This window comes from Pogonomyrmex barbatus, unplaced genomic scaffold, assembly GCF_055798465.1.
Source record: "Pogonomyrmex barbatus isolate J1 unplaced genomic scaffold, ASM5579846v1 scaffold8, whole genome shotgun sequence".
Lineage (NCBI taxonomy): Eukaryota > Metazoa > Arthropoda > Insecta > Hymenoptera > Formicidae > Pogonomyrmex > Pogonomyrmex barbatus.
The window spans coordinates 8,915,571-8,939,583 of record NW_028297182.1 but is presented as its reverse complement, the minus strand read 5'-3'; the positions used below and the strand labels follow the sequence as shown (position 1 = coordinate 8,939,583).

The 24,013-nt window shown below is 32.4% G+C and overlaps 1 protein-coding gene across 11 annotated transcripts in view; it reads right to left on the bottom strand.

Moving 5' to 3' along the window:
• AMPdeam (AMP deaminase) overlaps nucleotides 1-23,554 on the bottom strand; it is a 30,277-nt gene extending 6,723 nt beyond the window's left edge. For 2 of the 11 annotated variants that reach the window (XM_089083965.1, XM_011638515.3), the window contains exons 1-3: nucleotides 23,386-23,545; nucleotides 20,332-20,471; nucleotides 7,478-7,655 (exon numbers count right to left, since the gene is read on the bottom strand). In XM_089083965.1, coding sequence (XP_088940091.1) covers nucleotides 7,478-7,655; nucleotides 20,332-20,467 — 314 coding nt within the window. In that variant the 5' untranslated portion in view covers nucleotides 20,468-20,471; nucleotides 23,386-23,545. Of the gene's footprint in view, nucleotides 1-441; nucleotides 1,106-3,419; nucleotides 3,549-7,477; nucleotides 7,656-8,247; nucleotides 8,393-11,807; nucleotides 12,019-17,961; nucleotides 18,225-18,872; nucleotides 19,281-20,331; nucleotides 20,472-22,213; nucleotides 22,233-23,385 lie in introns of those variants that run through there. The other 9 variants (XM_089083966.1, XM_011638523.3, XM_089083967.1 and 6 more) reach the window with 9 other exon arrangements.
• Nucleotides 23,555-24,013: the final 459 nt, after the last annotated feature.

Sequence of the window (24,013 nt, the reverse complement as noted above, 5' to 3'; positions counted from 1 at the left end):
AAAAATTTAAATTAAAATATAAAAACTGGAATGTTAATTATATGAAATATATATAATTGAAATATTACTATAATATTAATAAAAATTAATATATATTAATATCATAGTTAATATATAGTATACATAGTATGACATTTCTGAATAGTAGTATCAACGCTATCGAAATTAATAATTCAATTATCTATATTTCTAATTACGGTATTTAAATTCATCACGCACTGCTAAATAATATCGCACGTTTGTTCCAGATATGATTATGTAACATTCAACACATAATAATAATTTATTATCTATAATAATATATACTGGACAAATGCAAATAATAGATTAAATCGATAATCGGTTGAACTAGCAACAAAATTCGGTCTACGTTCATGAGAATTGAAAAAAAAAAAAACAAGCGGTAAACTGACTCGTCGGTAAGCTCAAAATACGAATTACCTCAAAAGAATTTTATTATCCTTCGTCCATCGTTTCGACTCATTCGCGCCGGCGAACATGTCACGCGATCGATGCCACGTGCTGCAGATCGATTGCACTCACGTGCGAAATAAATCAGGAAAATGCGGAAGTGCAAGCCGAATGACGTGACGCTGATTCGTGCTGCGTTTTTTCTTCACGTTCATTTGGTAGACCCCCGCGAGTTTTCACGAATGCGATACACGATGGGATTCCATTGTGGAAGATGGTCTCTATTTATAACAATCCCGTAAAGCAAGCAACTATCGATGAATCACATCCGTTTCAATTTAATAACGTTCTTTCTCGATCGCGTCGCCCGATTTCCGGTAACCCGGACGGAAATCTCCGCGATTTTTCATGATTAGTCGGTCGGAACACCCGATAAGTTCTCTTTACGAAAGCTAACAGAGCGCGATGGGAGTCATGTGATCCTTTCCCGGTTTCTTCCACAGTCTCATGCATATATTTCACTATCCTACGACGTTCTATTAAAAAAAGGTAAAAAAAAAAAAATACCTTCGTTATACAAGAAAAAAAAAACTTTTATATAAAAGATTTGATATCAAAATTTGATGTCAATTTATAAAATTTAGTCTTTCATAAAATCTAATATATGTTGTGTCTTGTGTGTGTCATATTGCACTATTTTGTCATATTGCACTATTTTGTCATTCCGTTTGAAAATCTAAAATATATAAAACAAGAGTTTTAAGATCAAATTGGCATGTACAAACTTGCGCTCGGGTCGTATTAAGATTACTCTGATTAATTAATGAAAAGACGCAATAAATTAATATATGTGACAGACGTATGTAATAGTATAGTTAAATTAAATATTAAATTAAATATTATAGTATTATTAAATTAAACAAAATTGAATAAATTTCAATATTTATCTATATTCGTAAAATTATCACATTTCTTAATATATTATTTTCTAACTTTATCTTTCTGTAAATCAAATTCGAGATACATCTCTAGAAATTTGAAAAAATAATAATAATTTAATTCTCGAAGAACATTTATTTACTATATTAATATAAATTATACGTTATAATACTATATGCGTAATTATATGTGTCTTAACAACTTAAATGCATCAAGTTTTTGTATGTCAGTTTGATCTTAAAACTGCTTTATAAATTTTAGGATTTGAAATAAAATGCATAACAGAAATTATTTCGATTTAATTGTTAAACATTTGATTTTCGATATTAGTTTTGATATAATTGTTAAACCTCCACTATTTCACAACCAGAAATCACGTGCGTTTTGCAAAAAATATTCCGCATTGAATAAAAATACACGGAGAGGAGTAAAAAAAAATATCTCATTAAAATAAATTGCAGAGAAAAAGAAAATTATATATCGTTCGATACGCAGGTAAAATTAATTCATTCATGTGGAGAAACAGATAAAAAATTCATGAATGTAATGAATGCATGATTTGTAGATACTATTTCTGTTATGATATAATTTAATTTTTCAATTATTAAACATTACGCTATTTTGTATAGCCTTTGCCAATATTTTTCCATTTTATATCGCGCACTAGAGCGATCCAACTTGGTTGACAAATAATTGCGGGATGTGGTGAAAGAGTGATAACAAAACTTGGCAGAAAGTAATAGTAACGTTGTATATGACGTTGCAGTAAACATGTTTATCACACCTTTATATGTACCTGCCTGCGCAACACAATAAATCTCTCTTAAATGTAACTAAAAAGTTTATAGAAAAAAAATAGCAGATGCTATCAATTCACAGCGAATTACCTTTCAAATTTTGAAAATTTGAAAGTCTAATTTACTTCAACTTGAATCATTTAGTAGAAATATTATAAACATGAAAATATTGTAAACATAATATTGAACATGAACATTGTCTCTTATTATGATCTCTGAAATGCGAAACCTGCGTACGATAACTTGCCTATGGCCATAAATAAAAAAAAAAGCATTAAATATCATTTTTTTTTTTAATTTCCTTTTCCATTCCTTGCTAATCTCTGAATCATCCAACTATTATCTACGAAATTTGAATCTGGCGTTAGCAAGCAAATAAACAAAAATTGGTGAAAAATGCAGGATTAATAAATCTCATGGATTAAAAATCGTGAATTTAATCGAATGCTTGGAGGATTTCTCAAATTGCGTATTGCACGTTTCTGCGTCATCGATGCTGTTGACGCGATATTTGTCGCAAATTAGAAGCGTCCCTCTTCAATTGACCTCACTCGCCAGCATCGGACGATCTCGTTCTCGTCCATGGTGTCGCTCGCATAAAGATTAAAGTACCGTTGTGCGCTGATTATATCGCGTTTAAACGCGTCACTATATCACAGCTCTCACGCTATACCATTTTCATGAATCGAATATGTGATGATGCCGTTGCATTGCAGTACGGCAATGCTTATGAGCTCCAGCTTAATGTAATTGCATCGCGGTAAAGGGATCAATAAGTCTCAAAATCTCTTATTTACAAATCAATTCGATAGAGAGATATTTAAAATAATCTAAATAGAGTTCGTCATTAACTGGCGAACTAGATATCTTTGTATTAAACCAACGAATGTTTAATCGCAGTTATCACAATGTCTAAAAAAAATGTAAAAATCGAATTTATCATAAAATATGTATTTCCCGTATCCGGAAAATAATTAAATTAAGTCATCTTTGTGCGTCCATCACGTGACACCAATTTTTCGCGGGACCCGCAGTTACGTTAGAATATTAACACTACACGTCGCTCGATCGATAATCGAACTCGTTATAGTTTCGTCAGATTCCGGTAATTTAAGGTGATTTCAAAATAATTAAGATAATCTCTGTAATCATATCGACAACGATTTTAGCGCGAGATCCATTTTTTTTTTTTCATATCTCCAGATCGCCGATTATTATTATCGGTTTCGACAGCACGACGCGGCACACGAGTTTATCGTGCGTGAACGATACCTAAAATCTCCTCCACGCGCATGCAACTCTTTGCAATCGTGCCGGAAGTCGCGTATGCCGACGAGTGTACGTCCGGTATCCACGACGGTCGCACGAGCACTGAACGGGCGGCCGAGGAGGGCGGTTGATCGCGCGAGTAACTCTTTCGATTTACCCCCGTCTACCCCTGCTCCAACTCCACGTTTGTCGCACTCTGCGATTGCATGTAAAGACGGCCGTTACATGGTTTCCGCTTACGTGACGTAACTTCTTTACACCGCATGTTGTATCCTTTGTGCATGATAAACGCGTCATGGAAATGTAAATGTGTGGCATATGCGGCGCGTGTTATGTCGTCCATTAATTAATCGCGTAGGCTTTCGCTAAAATTTATTCGTTGAGTCATTATTTTTCTCTCGACGTTACCAACGATGTCGCAAATGTATATTAACGCTTTTACGAGTAATATCGGTAACTGTGATACGCTTTAATATCGTGAGTACCTCCAGTTCACGGTAACAAATATGAACGGGAAAAGCTTTCTTGAATATAAGCTTATTGGCTTTTGTTTCACGAAGACCAGGTACGATCGATTTTTGAGGTGGAGGTCATTATACGGGGTGTTTCGCAACAAGTAAATATTCGTAATAGGGTTTGCACTCACAAGAATGACTCTAAAAGTCTCTCTCTCTCTCTCTCTCTCTCTCTCTCTCTCTCTCTCTCTCGCTCTCTCGCTCTCTTTGATAAATTTCACGATTTTTCATCACGCAAAATTTTTTTCTCCCAGCGCGCGAATCAACGTTTCAATTGAATAATTCTTCGATTGTCTCCACGAAACATTTCTATTTTTGACGTATAACTATTAAATAACAATAACTACTAACGATTATGACACACATTTCGAATTGAATTATCGCGTTACATTAAGCGTCTCGAGGCCAAACAGGCACATGTTCCGCGTTGAATTATTGATCGTAGCTCATTGGTTGTAGCGACGAGAATTCCGTTCACGATGTCGACGACGATGATTTTATCGATGATCAACGACTGTCCCAAGGCAATCCGCGGTTTTCATGCAATCGATAAACAGGAATTGCGTAGTCGATGTAAATAAAGCGAATGACCGACAATGCACTCTTTCATCCCTATACTTACGAAAATATATATAAATATTTGTAACGTACGCAACGTTTATGATAATACGTACGCGCTTATTTGCCAAATGTACAAATATCTTTTATATTTCCTCTATAGATTTTTGAAACAATCAGTAATTTGAAATAACAAATCAAAAGAAATGTATAATATCGATTCAAAACATTATATATAATTAACATTGCGGAGCTTTTGTTTTAACGTTTTTGTTGAAATTAACTTATAAATTAAAAAAAATTTTTTATTTTGCATATTGTTTCATAATTAAATCTTATCGACAAATTAATTAAATTTTATCACAATAATCAACAACATTGTTAAATATATATTTCAAACTAGATTATATTTCAATCAAAGTATCATACGAATATATATGCGTGAGTTTCAAATTTCCTATGTAATGTTAAATAATTCATAGGATAACTCAGCGGCGTAACTCAGGACCGTTATTGAAAATGTAACTTTTCGAAAACGTAGAAAGTACGGAGTTCAAAAGGAACGCAGGAACTCGAAAGGAGCGCAGAGCGCTATTTCAACGAATAGCGAAGCGACATTTCTCGTGCAAAATTCGCAAAATGTCCGCCTCGGCCCCTCCAGTCGAAGCGTGGGCGGCATGACCTACCTAGTCTCTATCTATCTATCTTTATACCCTTAGCTCGGATCTGCATAATACATCACGGTATCGGTAAAATAACTAACGACAATAATAATTCCAAACTGGTTCGCGCGACGCTAACTCGACGAATGTTGACGAGTCGACGTTCCATCGGTGTGCATAAAACATCATATATAAAACTTTCTCATTATTGCACCACACTGCAAGAGAAGTAAAACAACTCCACACACTCCGCATCAGCGTTCAATTGCCACATTGTGTGAATATAACATTACAAAACATAGCGTATTAATTATAATCGTATACGGAAGGAACGGTTCCGCTGAAGTATTTAAAAATTTGAGATTTTAAAGTTTTTAATACATTCACGGATATACTTGACACGAAGATGTAATCGAAACATTATCTAAGATTCTGATGTTCAAGATCCAGTTCTTATATTCAAGACTGTCTTAAATACAAATTTAAAATGTCATAAACCAATCACACGAGCATGTTAGCATTTTATGACATCACTTACAACAGTCTTAAAATATGAATAGATTATAAATGTCAATCTAAATTTTTCAGATTTTCCGATCGATAAATTCATTTTTTTTTCTCTACTTTTATTAAACGCAAATTCTAAGAAAAAGCAAATAAAAATTGGTATTTGGAATTAAAGCGAACTTAATATTCCTTTGGTAGAGAAGCAAGCTAATCTGGGATATTCTCATCGGACGCGCTTAAGAATTGATCCCGCATCTCACGATTAATATAATGATCCCGCGATCGTGTAAAAAATTAACGATCCTCTATTCGTTAATTTATTCCTTAATTTTCGTAAAAGCTTCTAAATGATCCTGATATAATTATCCATATTTACCCGATATGCGAATATAATACACGCGATTGTGAGATTTAGACACAATGATCTCGAAAATATCAGAAATACAAATATGATATTTCTTTAAGTTCAAGTTTTTTGAGAAAAATAATTTTTCAAAATATTGCATTAAAACTTACTATTCCTAAGAATAAGTTTTAGTTTGTATTTCTAATATAATGTCTACTAATTTTAAGATATCTGATTCGTCGGTTCTTAAATGCTTACGTTATAGACACCCTATATAGCGGTCTACCACTCAGTTTTAGTAGATATTTGATCGTGTATTATCTCGTACATACATCCAGGTACTTTATGTCCTTCGACATAGCGATAATTCTTTACTGTCTTCTGCACGGTCGTAAATATATCATGTTTTCAATTTATCTTTGCTGTCTGTTTATTAGTATCGTTTTCCTTGAAATTCTTCTACTACCTTCTTTCGGTACGAGATAATTATCTCAGATAATTATTTAAGTTTATCTAATTGAAATTAATTTTGCAGTTTATGCAATTTTTATATATAATAATCTTCACACAGATTCGTACACAAGATTGATGCAAAAAAATAGTTCTTCATCGAATTTTATATTAAATAAAATTCAAAAATTAAAATTCTTCGAAAAAAGAATTGAAAACTTTTTCTCTAAAAAACAGAATATAAGAATTTTTTATAATTTATTGTAACCATCTTAAACTGTAACATTAAAGATAAAAAAAACATGATAAAAATTCTCTTGCAAAATACATTAAAATGAAAATATTTTTCAGTAAAACAATATTTGCAATCACAAAACAACAGATTTATAAAATATATTGAAAATGTTTTTTTTGATAATCAATGATAACAATATATCTAGAATTGAATTATGTCTAGTTAAAAACGAGAACGTAATTCAATTCTATAAACAAAAAAGGAATTTTAGATATATTTTACAAGTTCATTCTATTAATCTAATAAATATTGGTTTATTGAAAACTGTTTCTGTTTTCATGTATTTTGCAAGAACTTTATCATCATATATTTTTTTGCTTTTGACGTCATCAATTCAGATGGCCACAAAAACCTTAAAACTATTGAAAGCAATTTTATTTTGATTTTTATTTTTAACTCTGAAATTTTATTTTTAACTCTGATAAACATAATAAACTTTTTGCGCCAACCTAATATAATGTTTCTTTCTTTTATTCATATCCAGCTACAATTAAAATGAATCTCTGAGAGATTCTTTGATTAAAAAACGTATCTGAATTTAATTTCAAATTAAATGCAATCTAAGGAATTAAAATATTTCACAAATATACAAAAAAGTTATATATAGGTATATATAATAATAGATACTTAAAAGGTAAATTTAAATAAAAATAAATATTTACTTGAGCTAATTTGAGTGGTGTAAATCAAAGAGACTAAAATATATGCGATTAGGGATTAGTACTTACTTGACGGTCAGTTGACGTTGGATCAAGAGTTTCTTCTCAATCTGTTCAATCGGAAATTGTGGGACTTCGTAAGGTGCCGAAATTTCATTTGGCAATTCATGAGATGCAAGTCTTAAGCCACTGCCACCGCCTGTGCCGCTACCACCACTTTCGATGCCAAAGACTGGGCTCTCACTACCTGCGGCGAGAAACAAAATAACTTTGTTAAAATCAGAATCAGCTAATGTAAAGAGTAGTCTGCACCATCTGCTTATGTAAAATAAGCTATTTTAATAATTAATACTTGTCCTATTGTATAATATTAAATATAATTGTGAATTAAATTTCATATACACACATATATAATTACACATAAAAGTTTTATTTCTGTTTTTAATTATTTTATATCAATATTATTTCAATGCAATTTATTACGCTTTTGTCATTCACCTTATTTTAAAATTTACATATACAATATGCATATACTATGATTTTAGTGAAAGTTGCAGTATGAGTTGCAGTATGAGGAAAGCGTATATAATGTTAATTCACAGAGTTTAAATCACATATTATTACAGGTAATGAAATAGAATTAAAATGACAAATTTAATAATTTCTTCTAGATATGTCTGTCATGTTGCAGCATACAATAATTTATTATTATTAAACACAATAAAAAACTCGCATTACATGAAAGTTACGAAATTTTAGTTTCGTTTAAGGATAAATATAGAACAGCCCGCGACGGAAAAATTAAAGAGAAATTGAAATCTTGATAATTATTGATTTACCATTATTTACATAGTCCGTAGCCTGTCCGGTTTTCTGCAACCACTCGGTAACGGAATTGCGCTTGTACACGGCAAGAATTTCATTCTCGTTTCCCATTTCGATTGTATCGATTGTTTTTATATGATATGAATCGCTACACGTATCCTGCAAGTATTTTCCAATTTTATGCTACATTTGTGTTTACACGATCCCGTCACTCGAAAGGCTTCAAATGATTGATCGTTCCCGACTCGCCCCGAAGATACGTACATAAGAAAGTTAAAACAATTAATTAAAGTAAGTAGGTCACGACCGAGTTATAATCGACTGAAAACACGCATCTCCATACACCCTATTTACATATGCAATTAAAAAGAATTAACATTTTATTAACTAAATTGAATAGTTAATCATCAAGCGGTGACTGATTCTAGCTATCTAGCCATCTAGCTATAAATGCAATTAGTAAACCACGAGTGTAGTTACTAATTAATTATTTAGATTAAACGAGGAATTGGTAATTGACTGTGATTTCGAAAATACAAAGAATTGACAGCTGCTTGTAGCTAGTGAATTATGAAGTTGCTACAATTTCTTTATCATTCGCGCGTTTAATACTGGTTACTTCTAACTGGATATTACTTTGCCCGCTCTTATTCCAGAGAGGGTCACTAGTCTAACAATGATCGCACTTCCGCGAGAGACGCATCATTCTCCCACGATATGATCAATGAACCAATGAGCTCGCCGCGACCCTCGACAAATATACAAAGAGCCGCAGTGCCGAGTTATTAATAGAACGCGACGCATGGTGCACGGTTGAGGACTGTTGTTTTCGCTCGTCAAACGACGAACTTCTCTTGCCTTCGGCGCCATCGTGTTGCACCACGAGGGCAACGAGGTTCGCGCGTGCATTGTCGCGTCGCATTGACCGAAGTCACGTTCTACGATGACAAACAAAAAGTTGTTATGACGAACTCATTACAAATTTAATCGCGGACTACACGTTACTATCCACGTGTAGTAAACGGTACTACGGGGTGTGAATTGGGATTGCATCTAGGATGATTGAATTACGCCTGTGCACAGTTTCTCCGTCACAGCATCTAATTTGCATTTGAAATTATCACGAACGTACTCTTGTGCAGATAAATTATACGGAAAACAAGTTGTAATATTATAATCCCTTAATTAATATATCCCTTTATTCTCTGTGCGAAAACATAATAATGAATCAATTTAAAAAGAAACTTTACAGAAAAAAAATAAGAAGGCAAACATGATCTCACTATTGATTTTGATAACACGATTAAATTTCCATAAGATAAAAAGAATTTTTGACGAAAAAAGAATATTATTAAAGGAGTAAATTTTTTACATTTTACAGGTAGAAACTACAATTATAATTATAGCTTAACAATCGCATTTCACGTCTAAATCACTTTTCATTTTAAAAAGGATTTATAATAGTACAATAAGAAAAATTGCAAAATAAATAAGTTCAAATGTCTAACGTGAATGGAAAAAATTTAGGACGCCAACAAGTGATTCGCCTTTTATCCGAGCGTCGATGGCGACGGGCCTGCTGATGAAAACATCGCTATGCTATAAATAGTTGACCCGAAGAAATATTTCCAGATTATACTCTCCCGCGTTTTCCGCAAGGTCGATACTCAGAAACTATCATCTTTTCACTATTTTCCAGTACTGGCGTGATGATTCATGCGCTTACCGAGTCACTTGTCCGACTATGAGTTACATTTCTACGAAGGGCGGGAGTTACATACGACGCAGAATCGCGTTGATGAATTGCAATTTGTTCTTGGATCTAACCATCGTACGGTTTATTTATTTTCATATCTTGGATTTTCACGTACTGTCTGCGTGAACTTGTTTTGAATCCCGCGTGCACGAGATAAGCGCATTGCCATTTGTTAATTAAAAAGCAATCCAGACTATTTTTGTAACGGAAAACTTGTTTATAAATTGTAATTTATAAACAAATCTAAATCTATAAAGAATTATATTTTTAATCAAGAATATTTTCTTAAGCAAGTATATTTGTAGAATATTTGTAGAACGTTTGTAGAACATTGCATACAAACTGATGGAGTGTTTTAGCAAAATAAACATGAAGGTTTTTCAATATATAAAAATTTATCAAAATATTTACTAAAAAAAAAATCTATATTCATAGAAATAGAATATTACGTATATTTTCATAAGTAATTCCTTCTCGTAAAATAAAGCTAAATATCACAATTAATATTAGAATATATAAAATGTATCACGAATCATATCAGCAATTCGTCTGTGATTTTAAATAAAATCCAATGCAATGCCCAAAAATTTCTCGAGTATTTGAATAATAATATAAAGCAATACTCGATACCAGTAGTATTAAAATTACAATGTATAAGATCTCTATAATTCTCTTTTATCATTTCTTATTCTGTATTATCAAAGTTAATACTTGCGAGATTGAAGTTTACGAGAAAAAAAAAAAAAGCGAGAGACCAATTAAAGCAGAGAGATGTCGTAAGCCTCTGCTCATCTTCAGTTAAATGTATTTACAAGCATTTTAACGCATGATAAGAACACCGTTCTGACGGAGATAATTAATTAGACTAAAGATACTTATTATCAACGCATTTTTGAAAAAGCGAAGGGCTACGTATCCGTTGTCACGAACCAAATTAATGTCCTTGTTGAAGCACGAGATATTGTTGGCGAGCAACTTTTATTGCGATCAATACATTTGAGGAGCCGTTTGCATTGCATCGATGTCGATTAACGCGCTAACTCTAGTCAATTGGGTCTTCTCTTCTTTAATATATATTTGGAATATAATTCGCTATATATAATAAAATAAGACCTGATAAAATTAATAATTAATTCTCCTTTTCGGAGGTATTGAAATTAGTGCCATTAGTGCGCATTTAAAATTTCTTAACCGTACATATGTAAATTCTATTAAAACAGAATTTACGTATAGATTGAATAAATAATCATTTTTGGTTATTTTTTGAAAAGGCGTTTTCAAGTGTTTTACTTCAAAGTTTTTTGAACAATACTGCCGCTACACGACCTACTAGAACCATTTTCTAGTTTTTGACCTGGACCCATTCATTTAGCCATTCGATTCTGGTTAGAGTTGTTTCATATTTTACCTCATATTATATTTGTGTCAAGTTTCATAACGATTGGTTTTGTAATAAAATAATATAAAATTATTTCAATTTTGCATACTCCTTTACGTAAATCATCCTTAAATATTTATATAAAAAAAAATTAAGATTTTTGTCATTATTTCTTAATTATATTTCAATCAAAGTATATTTTTACTTAATATTTAAATAGTTTTTAATCCAGATTCTGAATCTCCGCAAAACTGTTTATGTTACTTTTAAATGCGATCTAGAATAATCTATACTTTTTTTCATAAATAAAAATAAGTGTAATACATCCTTAACCATTCTCGGTCTCAGATTATTCTAATGCGACACCAAGAATTAGACGAAATCGCACAATTCGATGCAATGCGAATTTGACATTTTTTTTGACAGAATAACACACAAACTTGCGAGACGCTTTCCGTAAGATCCTCGACGATCACTCGATCCGCGTGATGTTCGTTTTTCTATGTCCGTTTTCGCTGACAAGTTTATAACGATTTCGCTCCACGGGAGAATGGAACGCAACACGTGATCGTTCTCAAAAATTTCTTCTCTCTCTTTCGATTGAAGCAACCTTCCTGCGTGTGTTTAGTCGACGACGCGTCGGAGGGCACTGACCATACCGACTGGTCTGCGAGTATCGAATGCACTGACTACGCCAGAGCGAGAGGAAGAGAGGGACTTGGTAGAATCTTGGCGGCGGAGCTGCATCGTGGAATCCGCGTGTGTACAAACACAAACACGCTCACGCGTGAGCTCGCGCCACGCACGCGTAACGAATTAGCTCATTATAAAGTGATACGAATCAGCTCATTGTAAAAACTATTCTGGTTATTTGACGAAGTATAAATACGATATGATATGAGAAATTTCAGAGTAGACAGCCGATTTTCTATCTTTCTAAAAATAGTCAAGTTTTACTACGAAGCAATTAGTAATATAAAACGTTCGTAAACCGGAGGAGTTTTTGAAAAAAGATTGTTTTAGAAGGATTAAATTGGATTTTTCAGAATACCTGACGAAAGAAAAGTTTTCGACAAGAAAGATTAGATTTGAAATACCTTTCAAAAGCAATAGTCATGAGTGATTACAATGTTTAAGATGGAGAAGTGTCATTATATTTTAGCTAAAAAGATGTATAAAGTTTGAATGATTGTAACTCGAAATTTTGTATGACGTTGCATCAGGAAATATTTATCCATCCATTTTATTCGTGGAAACATTTTTAAAAAACATTTTAAAAGGCACCTTAATAACATATATAAATTTTGAGATTTTATTTACAGGATATCGTAAAGCTAGAGAATTCATGATATTCGTGATCCGAGATTTGCAATTTACTATTCATATGAGATTTATGAATAATATGAATAGTAGAATGTACAGATTTGTCATTAGAATTGCTATTCGTTATTTATTATTCGTATATTTAGCCAGCCGAATGGTTTTGGGATAGAATCAAAGGACGCGAATAATCTGGCGCTTAAAAATAAATATTACATACTCGTACATGTTTAAAATGTACATTACGTTATATATATTAAAACAGGGCTAAAAATATTTGCATGTTCAAATCATATGAAAAATCTGTCTACATTTAATACATCTATATTCAATATAATTAAGAAATATATAAATATAGATCTATACATATGTTTCTCAGATTGAATATTGAATACAATCTCGCTACATAGCAAGGAAAAAGGATTTAACATACTCAATATATTTTTTTATATAATATAATATATCGAATACGAAAGGAATACATAATTTGTTTTTAATAATATAGTTTCTACTTTTTAGTAATAGTCTCTTGTGCTATTAAGGCGAGGTTTCAAAATTTTTTTTTAGATAAGAGCTAACGGAATGTAACAATTTTGAAAATTAAAGCTTGCGGGCACGCATGAACCTCAGCGAGATTTTTGGAGCTGGATCTACGCCACTTTCGCGTGTTACCGATGCATTTATATCCGACTTTATTCACAACGTGCACAACGCGCGCGGTGAAACATACCAAAGAAACTTGGCACAAACATCTCGCAAACGTGCGACATCGAGAGAAACGCGTGCGTTAGTAGACCCGTTAGTATTTTCAATAATAATACATTCGCTGAGACGGCGTGCACGCTTATTCCTACGGTGACCCATATCTCAAGCGATCTACACACATACGCACGCATCAACGTGCATGCGTAACTGCGTAGGTGCCTCGCAGGCAGATTACGCATGGACGATAGAACGTGCGAAAGGCCGTCTATTGTTGACAATTGTATAGATCATAAATAATGTCTGACCGTTTGAAAAACATACCACACCTTTGTAACTCTAAAAGAAGCGTTAAGTAGGTGGCATATTTTTCATCCCATTGTGTCCTCACATATTCTTGGTGCACGTTCATCTTTTCTTATCTATCGTTCTTAAAATATAAATGGAACATTCTTATAAAGCGTTATTATCGACTTTAATAAATTAATAATCTGTCACGTAATAGGAATTAATTAAAAGTAAAAAGTTAAAATTAAAGTAAAAAGAATAAAATTATCTTTTTATATTACAAATAAGATAATAGCCGACGATGATACTGAAAGATTCTTTTTTGTAAGTAAATTCTACAAAAAGTTATTATAAGCTATATACAAGATATTGAATTATGCTAAGAATTAGAAAAAATGCAATATTAATTGACGATAGAGATTGAAAACTCTCAGATAATGTTGCAGAAATTTCCGGGATGTCATTGCAATAAAAATAAATGAGTTAAAAATGACACGCAATACTTCTTTCAGATAACATTGTAATAAAAAAATCGATGTTATCCAATCAGTATTGCGTGTCACTTAAAAGGTGTGATCGTACAAAAAAACAATAAATTTTCATAATATTCAAATAAAACGTAATGTGTGTGTGTGTGTGTGTGTGTTTCGAAATATACATATTACAAACACGATGAAAAATGATTTTCTTCAATTTTCTCCATAAATAAATGCTAATTGCTTTTCATCGCGGTGCATCAAGATGTATTTTTTTTAATTAATAAATTCATGCATTGTTTTTTAACAATGCGTGATACACCTGATTTAATTACGGAACCGTTTATCGTGCTAAATAATTTTCGCGTGCATCGAACACAATTGCATAATTGGTGCTTACTGTCGCGATTCGCACGAAGAATTTCTTTTCAGGTGATCGGTGTCACCAACATCATGCAACCCATTTTACGAGTCACGAGATTATTATATTTCCGAGAATTCTATCCTGGAATTTCCGAGATATTCTACATATTTGAAACTAAACTAATCAACTTTATTAAAATAAAAAACTGATGAAATTATAAGCAAATCGTGTATTCTGACACTAAAGTTAAGAAATTTATAAAAAAAACAAAGTTGATTAGTTTTGCTTCTGAGAGAAACATCTGTTGAGCATGTTTATTTAAAAATTTAATTAAAAGAAAGTATATCGTTTAATTTAGCCCGACTTTTTTTATCGCGTGTGTTAAATAAGAGAATATCTGTGTGTCGCTTAATACTTAAATTTATATTTATATTTATATTTGTATTTATATTTATTTATATACAGATATAAAGTTTAAATAGTTACTTCAAAAATTACATTTCTCTGCTGATCTCTTTCCACCTTGGAAATTACTGTATAGAATGAAGTTCTGACTCAGCTGTGCACTTTGAATTATATGCGGAAGCCGCACTGGCGCAAAAGCGACCTTGAAAATGCAAGTAGTTTAAGATTTATTTTTTATACTGTAAACAAAAATTTTTTAAATTCGTGCAAATTTTTATAAGTAATGAGATAAATAAAACCTATCTTTTCGAGAGAGATTTTTGTTTTTAACGTAAACGTGATATGAAACATTTATATCGAATATTCATACCGTTTTTTAATTCCAAAAAAATTATTTATAAAATTTGGTTCAGAATTGAATAGTTAATAATTTTACAGAATTTTTAGTTATTTAAAACTATTTTGTAAATGTCTCAAAATAGATAACTGTTTAAAATTGTTTAAAATATTTTACTACACAAATATTTTTACAAATATTTGCGAATATTATATTTGAATTATGCTTACGAAAAAGAACACAAGTAAAACGATGTAAAACAAATGTGACTCACTTGCAATATTAAAACGGATTAGGTAGATAATAAAATTTATTATTTTATTAAAACAGATTTGCGCGCGCTATCGCGTGCAATGTAATAATTATCGGTCAATCTTATCACGAAATCATATTGAGTCCACTTTGTAACAAGTGTTTGCATTATAATACTACCAACTAATTATAGATGGACTTTAAAAGCTTTATTGAAAGACTCATTGCAAACAATTCCATGACATCAAAGTTAAAAGTGATATCGCAATTCTAAATAAATATACGTACCGCAAATTTAATTTTATAAAAATAAAAAGAATATTCGATGCATTATCCATTATACTTTCAAATATGATAAATTTTTTTTAATTTTTATAGATATAATCTTATTTTATAACATTTTTATAACGTATAAATATTCTAATTTTTTAAATACTTTACAACAATTTATCTCTAATTTTTCAATAAAGAATTTGTTAAAATAAAGGTTAGAGTAAAAAAATTGGATTTCATCATTTGCAGGTGATTATAAAAATATTATATAAGAAAGTTATGTCAATCGTGTGTTTTGTTTCTCGTAATAAACATACAATAAACTCATAAAATGTCAACAAAAGTTATCACAAAGAATAAGTATTTTTAACATAATTTACCTAAATTATAGGATATTTATTTAAATTAAAGATTTTTTTTACACATAACAATGTAAAAATTTAATTATCTTAATAAAAATCTCCCTCCCCCTCTCTCTCTCTCTCTCTCTCTCTCTCTCTCTCGACTTCTATGAATATACACGCGTCAACTAACATTGACGATATGATGCAATATAAGCGGATAGCGGAAATTTCCTTGAAGCGTCGAAGAATACGATCAAATACCACGATTATGTCTATTTACGGCAATCGCGTAAATTTTCGTGACTCAATTTCTGGCGGCTGGTCCGATTTGTGTGCGCCAAAACGAGCGGCAATGATGTAGAGTATAAATCCTAACCGCGTCAAAAATCAATACTTCTTGGCACGATTATCGTAGACCTCCGCGAAGCACACCTTAATCTTTTCTCAATCGAGAACCTCGACACATTCCCGTTCTCGTTTGTCACATAGAACCTGTTCTCGCGACGAATATATATATCACGTTGCAGGACGAAAATAAACTGGCGTCAGTATTTGATATATTCATTGACGTGTTGTTAACATCAAGATCGTTCAGATCGATTTCTTGCCACATCGTCTTGTCAAAATGTACGCGACGACAATTTTAGAATTAAAAGATTCCGAGTGAGATTAGTCTACAATTTGTACGATCTTATTTTAAATATATCGTTTGATTAGTACTAATATATATAATCTGATAACTATACTTCGATCTTTTTTGATTGTTTCATTTTTTTCGACGGTTTGTTTTTTTGATAATATTTTTTAATTTCTTTTACGGAATATTATAAAATTGCAATTTGTATGCAATGTTAAAAATTTACATATGCACATACACCTGCACACACGCATGTACGCACGCACTTATTTCATAAAAAAATCAAAGATAAATAATTCTTTTTAAGCAACAATCTTTTACAGTCTGATAATTAAAAAATTTACAAATTATGAACTCATCGTTAGTTTTGATCAAACTGAGCAAAATTTCAAGACATTATAATAAATATATAATAAAAAATAATTAAAATTTAAGTAATTAATTTATGTTCTTATATATAATTTGAGAAACAAAGATTTCAAATTAATACGCCAAAATCAATTTATTCAACTAATTCATTAGAAATAGACGTATTAAAATTGCATAACAATAGATGAGCGTCGATGGGCTTTGACCGTAAGTAGAAATTACTCTCAAAGTTCATAACGATTATATTATTCGAATACATTACTCCGTTATAAAATTGTCCTATCTAATCTTTTAAATAATGTTTTTTCAGAACAATGTTTTTTCTGTGATCATTAAATTAGTATTTTCGACTTATACCCATTATAACTTTTATCTCGAGTAATTTGCAGTTTTAAAGAGCTTGTTTTAAATACGCTTTAGAAAAATAAGCAACATGACTCACAGTCGGAAAATTCCGAAAAGACATAAAAATTTGCGACTATAAAATACACATCTACAAAAATACACATTTTACAAGCAAGATAATATCTGACGATAAATATATTTCATAATTAAGAGGAAGGGGATGCAGTGGCTCGGTTATTAATTGTATTATTGACAAGATAAAGAACGCTGATGATTACAACGGACATAGATTCGTCATCATTGTTATTCACATACGTTACATATGAATTCTTCCGCGATACAGAAATGCCGCTATCTAGGACAATTTCGCGGTAAAATGATGTTGACATAAATACATTTTGTCAATTACATTGATTTGGACATCAAGCAGTTAGGCTGCAGCACAATTCGACAAATGCATGAGCCCTCGTACTTGCTTTTACCTTCGTAAAATTCATCTGGATCAATCAGAAAATTCGACAGGCGTAAGGAACCAAGGAACGCCTCACTCTCTGAAGTGGTCACACCCCTGATCGACATTTTTTCCAGGTCACCCCCGAGTCACGCGATCCTCGATGCAGCGTAAAATTGCACTACCGACAATTCCTTACTTCGACAGAAAATCTATTAACTCTCTTTTAATATTAAAAAGTTCTTGGAAGATTCTCCAGAATGTCGCGGATAATTTTTTTTTGCAATTATGCGTCTGTGAAAAAAAATTTATAATCAATGAACAACAAGAATTGAATTCGACACCGGCGAAATAACTTTTAATAGCGCGACGTCGCAGCGCGCTTCTACTTCGTCAAAGATGTCGTGCTAAAAAACATTGTGCTAATCACTTGTGCTTATCAATTGTGCCAACATTATTCATGAAGGTCGCGAAAGTAAATAAGAAACAATGAGGAACGCTGAAATAATAGCGGATGCGCTATTAATTCAGAAACATCAAATGTAATCGCATATTTTCCGATATATATAAAATAAAATCATGAAACACAAATGTGTTTGCCAATATCTGATATCGAGAGCATTGTAAATATTTATTCAAAGAGAATGAGTCTAAACTAAAATTTTGATTTCAAAATATAATAGCAAAAATTTAAGGAAAAATTTAATATGTATTAATGCTATTTTATTATAACTACGACTAAAATAACTCGCAAAAGAATTATTAAGTTAAATCACGGGTGACTTCTTCTTTTCTAAATGGAGAACATTTTTTACAACTCAATTTTATTAATAAATAATTTTTTAATTACTTAGAAAATTATTATTTAAAGTTATTAATTTTTGATTGATTATTTTAGACAAAACTAAGTAACTTGTCTGTCAAGAGTTATTTATAACTCACCCAATCCAATAAATCGAATTATATCGGAATTGGAAAATGTACAAGATTTTCACGTCACTAGTTAATTATCATCAGATTTGACTCGTATTGATTATGTAATCGTCGCGGGAGCTATTTTCGTGAAATTTTTTCAATTTCACATATGCTATTTTCAAAATTCATCATTAAGGCCGATCTTCGAAACGATCGGACAGGAAGCTGTTTTCATAGAGTTTTTAGAATTTCACTTAACTCACGTAATGCCACTTTATCTTAGGTTTTACAATCTGCGCATAAAACAACTCAACAAGGAGCACTGCGAAACTACCGTGACAACCGCGAATTGCGGTTTATTTCTACGAAGTTAACACTTGTCTTCTATACACATTCCGAAAGTCTCACCTCGCACTGACGAGACCAGATGAGACGAGCACCAACGACATCATTGTGACGACGGCTAAAATACTATCAGTCTGCAGAGAGAAGGTCTTAGGCTGTCTGCCAATTTCCTAAATCTTTACTCGCGTTGATCGACAGGATTTCGTTTTAATCAACGGTTAAAACGCGCGGTTAAAACTTCTCGATACTCCAAAATCTCGTTCACCAATTCGTAAAATATTTCAAATCTTCAAGTTTCTATTCGTTTTTTTTTTCAGTTTCAAATTTCTTCTTGGTTTTTCCTTTATTATTTATTTATACCATTACTTTTCAGGCTAACATTTTCGTACCTAGCACGAGAATCGGTGAGTTCTGGCAACAGAAAATCACCAAGGCATTCGTCTTGCTTTCGCGGCTTCCGTGTATAATTCATATCGATCGCCATTCCTCTCACGAACTTTAATTAACTTCGCCTTCCGTGCGGCCAAATAAAACGTTGTAGCTATGTTGTGTGCGAGTTGACTACTATAATGCACCGTATAATGTCATGACACGATTCGTGTTCGTTTTGCGGTGTAATTGCAATCAAGCAAAGATTATCGGCCATTTGAAGCGCGAAACCACATAAAAGTACAACATCTAATCGAAATTTGCTCAGAGAAAAAGATATCAAGAATATTTCTATAAGCATTGTGATTTTAGAATCATCATTCAAGGAAATTAAAAATATATCTTCTCTCTTTTCGATAAATAAAAAACAATTAGAAAATATTTTAAAAGATAGTTTCGTGATAACCTTATAATTTTAAAATGAGATTTCATCAGGTTGAAAAATAATTTTGATGCAACATTGAAAGATTAATGTCAAAGATTAACGATATATTTTTTAGATTAAACTTATTTCGAGAACTAAAGAAAAATAATTTTATTTCTGCGAATAAACATCCAAAAAATAATAACGTCAAAGAATAACTCTCTGACAACTTTGTAATTATGATTGCATATAAGTAACTATACGTCGTAGTAACTATACGCTCTTGTTGCATGGCTAATTGATTAGAAGCAGTTACATCACAAAATGATGACAATCGATGATACTCACGATCGTGATGGTGATCCACATTGTGGCTCGGTGTGATCGAGCTGTCGGCGTCACCCTCACCATCCAATTCATAATAGATTCTGTCCGTGTCACTGTTCACCTCCTTCACGCTGTTCATGGCTATCACATTCTCCATAATTCTGCAAATGCGTTCATTATCTTGAGTGCTCGCTTTATTTAATTATCCACGACATTGACGTGGCTGCATTATCAGTTATAATTTCTCGATAAGCGCTCGAATTGTAGTATACAAAGCCGCGCGTTTTGTTTGAGAAAATATATAGGGTGATTCTAAATAAGTGCAAAAAATTTTAAGACACGAATTTTTGTCGAAAAGTAAGGGGGATCTTTTATATAAACATATAAAAGTACTTGGTGGAAAATGTCCATCAAATTTTACTATTTTAACTTGTTCAAAATTTGAGAAAAAAATGAAAACTTAATTTTTATTTTTCTCTTTGAAGGAAAATAACTTCACAGAAAAAATTCATGCTTATATGAAAGGCATCTCCTTAATTTTCAAAGAAAATTGAGAAGACAAAGAATTATTTCCTCTTCGCATTTATTTAGAATTATTTTATATAAATTAAATGTAACTTTAGAAGACGTATAGTGTATCTATAACATACGTACGTATCTATAATATAATTTCAAAAAATGCCATTCGCTATATTTACAATATGCAGCTATATTTATAATATGATTTTAAAAAATATTATTTAAAATTAGAGAATCAATATAATATTTATATTGATTCTCTAATTTTTTCCGATATTTGTATTATTTATTCTATTATTAAATAAATATTACTTAAATTATTCATTATAATGATAAATAAAATATTAAGGATACTATTGAGATCTAGAGAATCATTGAATACCATTATTTTCATATAATGATAATATTTTCCTTTGTACAGTTTTATCATATCTACCAGTGTATATTGTCCTTTTATCTATTCCTTACAATGAGCTTCTTATCGACAAGATCACATAAGAATTCTTATCTCGCGATAAGAAACACTAATTGTGACTGATAAAGTTAAATTGCAATATTAATCTCTATAACAATATTATGTGTTTAAACGTGAAATAATTTAATTTTTATATTATCATTTGATTTTATTTTATTAATATTTGATCGTTTGTTTAATAAAAAGTACGCAAATGCACAGATTATAATATATGATTAATAAAATTATTGTAAAAGTTCTAAAAAAAATTGTCGACTGATTTAATGCGAATAAATGCTATACAAAATTAACAAAATATATTTACATATATCTGATTCGTATATTAATATTAATGCTTAACTGCTTTTTCACATCTCTGATACATCCAATTTGTCATTCTATCAAGTTTAAACGTTTGGCACGCTTTAACTGTCAATTAAAAGCATAAAATCATTCATGTTTAAACAGAGATTATTGTTATTGCAATTGTGGAACCTCAACTCATTTTGAAAATAATGATAAACATAAAAATTTTTTTTCGTTATACAAATTATATCTGCGATTTAACCATTAACGTTTATGCTAGAAGTTTGCAGTTTGTTTATTTATATACAATGTCGACGATTAACAGTTTTTTTCCTGCGCACGTACACATCGCATAATCGCTCTTGCGATCAATTTGCATAATAATTAAACATCATTTTAAATTCCATATGCTAAACTATAATCTGTGCATACATATCCGTGCATTAAAACATAAATACTAATACATAGAGTCAACATAAATGTAAATTTAAATGGGCCGATAAAAAATGTGCACGTCAGTCCTTCCTCGCTCACATAACAAACTCTCCAATCCATTATGCTATAAGAGTACTTTTTATGGAAGAAGGAGAACACGCGTGAGTCGTACTAAAGTTGAATTAATTGATATGCTAATTTGCGAGTTTTTTCATACGCCAGGTCGATCCAGTTCACCGGTACCCGTGTCGAACAGTCACGAAGCGCGATTATTTAGCGCGTCTAAGTCTCTTACTTGCGTTCACACCGTTTTGGACGAGGAACGCGTAATGCACACCTGTCAATCGTGCTGTCGCTATCGAGCTATCCTCGATCAGCGGCTACAGTGGACGCGACGAAAGCCGAGCGAATCGCGGGGCGGCGCGACAGACGCGCTCAGCCAATCGCGGCGTGGTTGCACGCCATTCGGGGCCGCGCGCTTCGATCCGCACGATCAGAATGAAGTTGCGCGAGAGACAACGCGGTCGCGGGACGCCTCACCATGACGAGCCGAACACGGCGACGGTCGGTGACGTGTTCGGCGACGTTCAGCCACGCATGAGAGGCGAACTGATCGCAACGCGAACATGACGACTCTCCTCACCACAAAGACTCCACGTCACGAGTGCATAGCACAATCGCTACAAAATGCCGGTGCGCTTTGGAGCCTGACACTCTGACGCACGCCACGACCCACGATATATCGAAGTGACGTATAGGCGTGAGATCGTCACACACGTGAATTTTTAGATGCCTATGTATGGAGCATGTATGGGAATTATGAGAAATCCATTGTATGCTCCGACACGTGTACGAATTGATGTATTATAGGCGTGAATGATCCTGCGCGTATAGACGATATAGCATTTCCCTTTTATGAAGAAATAAACCTGATAATCACTGATTGACTGATGTATTTCCTTGATATCTCTGTATATATCACTTGATATTTGTGTCTCTTTAAAACCGCCCCTTTTACGGACTTAGATTTAATTGAACTGTTCACCGTAAACACTACACCACGAATTCAACAAAATGTAAATAAAAATAATCCAGTTTTGCAAGAAGACTTCGCAAATCTTCAGCCACCTTGGTCAACGGAAATTTCTCTTGCATATATCTTTCTCCGTCTCTTTTTCTCTCTCAGTTCCTTTCACTTAATTCGTTCGTATAACTGTGCCACGATGAAAGAACGTGACAGCGCATCGCGTCGTGCTCCGCGAGATGACACGATTCTACGTGGCGATAATTCCAAAGCAAGAAGGAACAAGATAGAAAGAGTGGAATAAAACAATGCACAGTGAAAACAGTAAAATCCCTACCTTTCTCAGAACACTTACGATGAAACGAACGAAAGCTCGGACCGATTTCTTCAACGATGAACTTTTACAGCACTGCGTCCGTGGTGTGACGCGCGTGGCACTGAGCGTGATTGGTGGAAGAGGCGCGATACAGCTGCGAACCGCGACGTTTCGGCTGGCGCAGACTCGCTCCCGTCGATTCCGTGAAAATCCATACCATGCGACTGACCACCACCACCACCGCGCTGCACTAATTATACGTCACTACGGGATCGTGTTGCGTAGCATTGTGTAGCGCACGTATCAAATATTTACGAGAGCGCGTAGATTGTAAAAAAAAATCTCGAAATGTGCACGTAGCACCGCTACGGTTAACGAACGGCTTCGGCCAATGCCCTCATTCCTATGTAGATTAATTTTAATTTTGAATTAACTTGCTTTTTTCTGTTTTTTTTAATTCTAAAAAAAAATAGGAAAAGATAAAGAGTAGAAAATTTAATCGAGATTAAAGTTAAATCTACATTGATAGAAATGGTAAAAATGGATAGAAATGGCATATGAGTCGACGATCATAAACTTGATCTTGAGAATTTTACATAAAAAAGTATCTGTGAAGGAAACAAATAAGTAAATTTATATATTTGCGTGA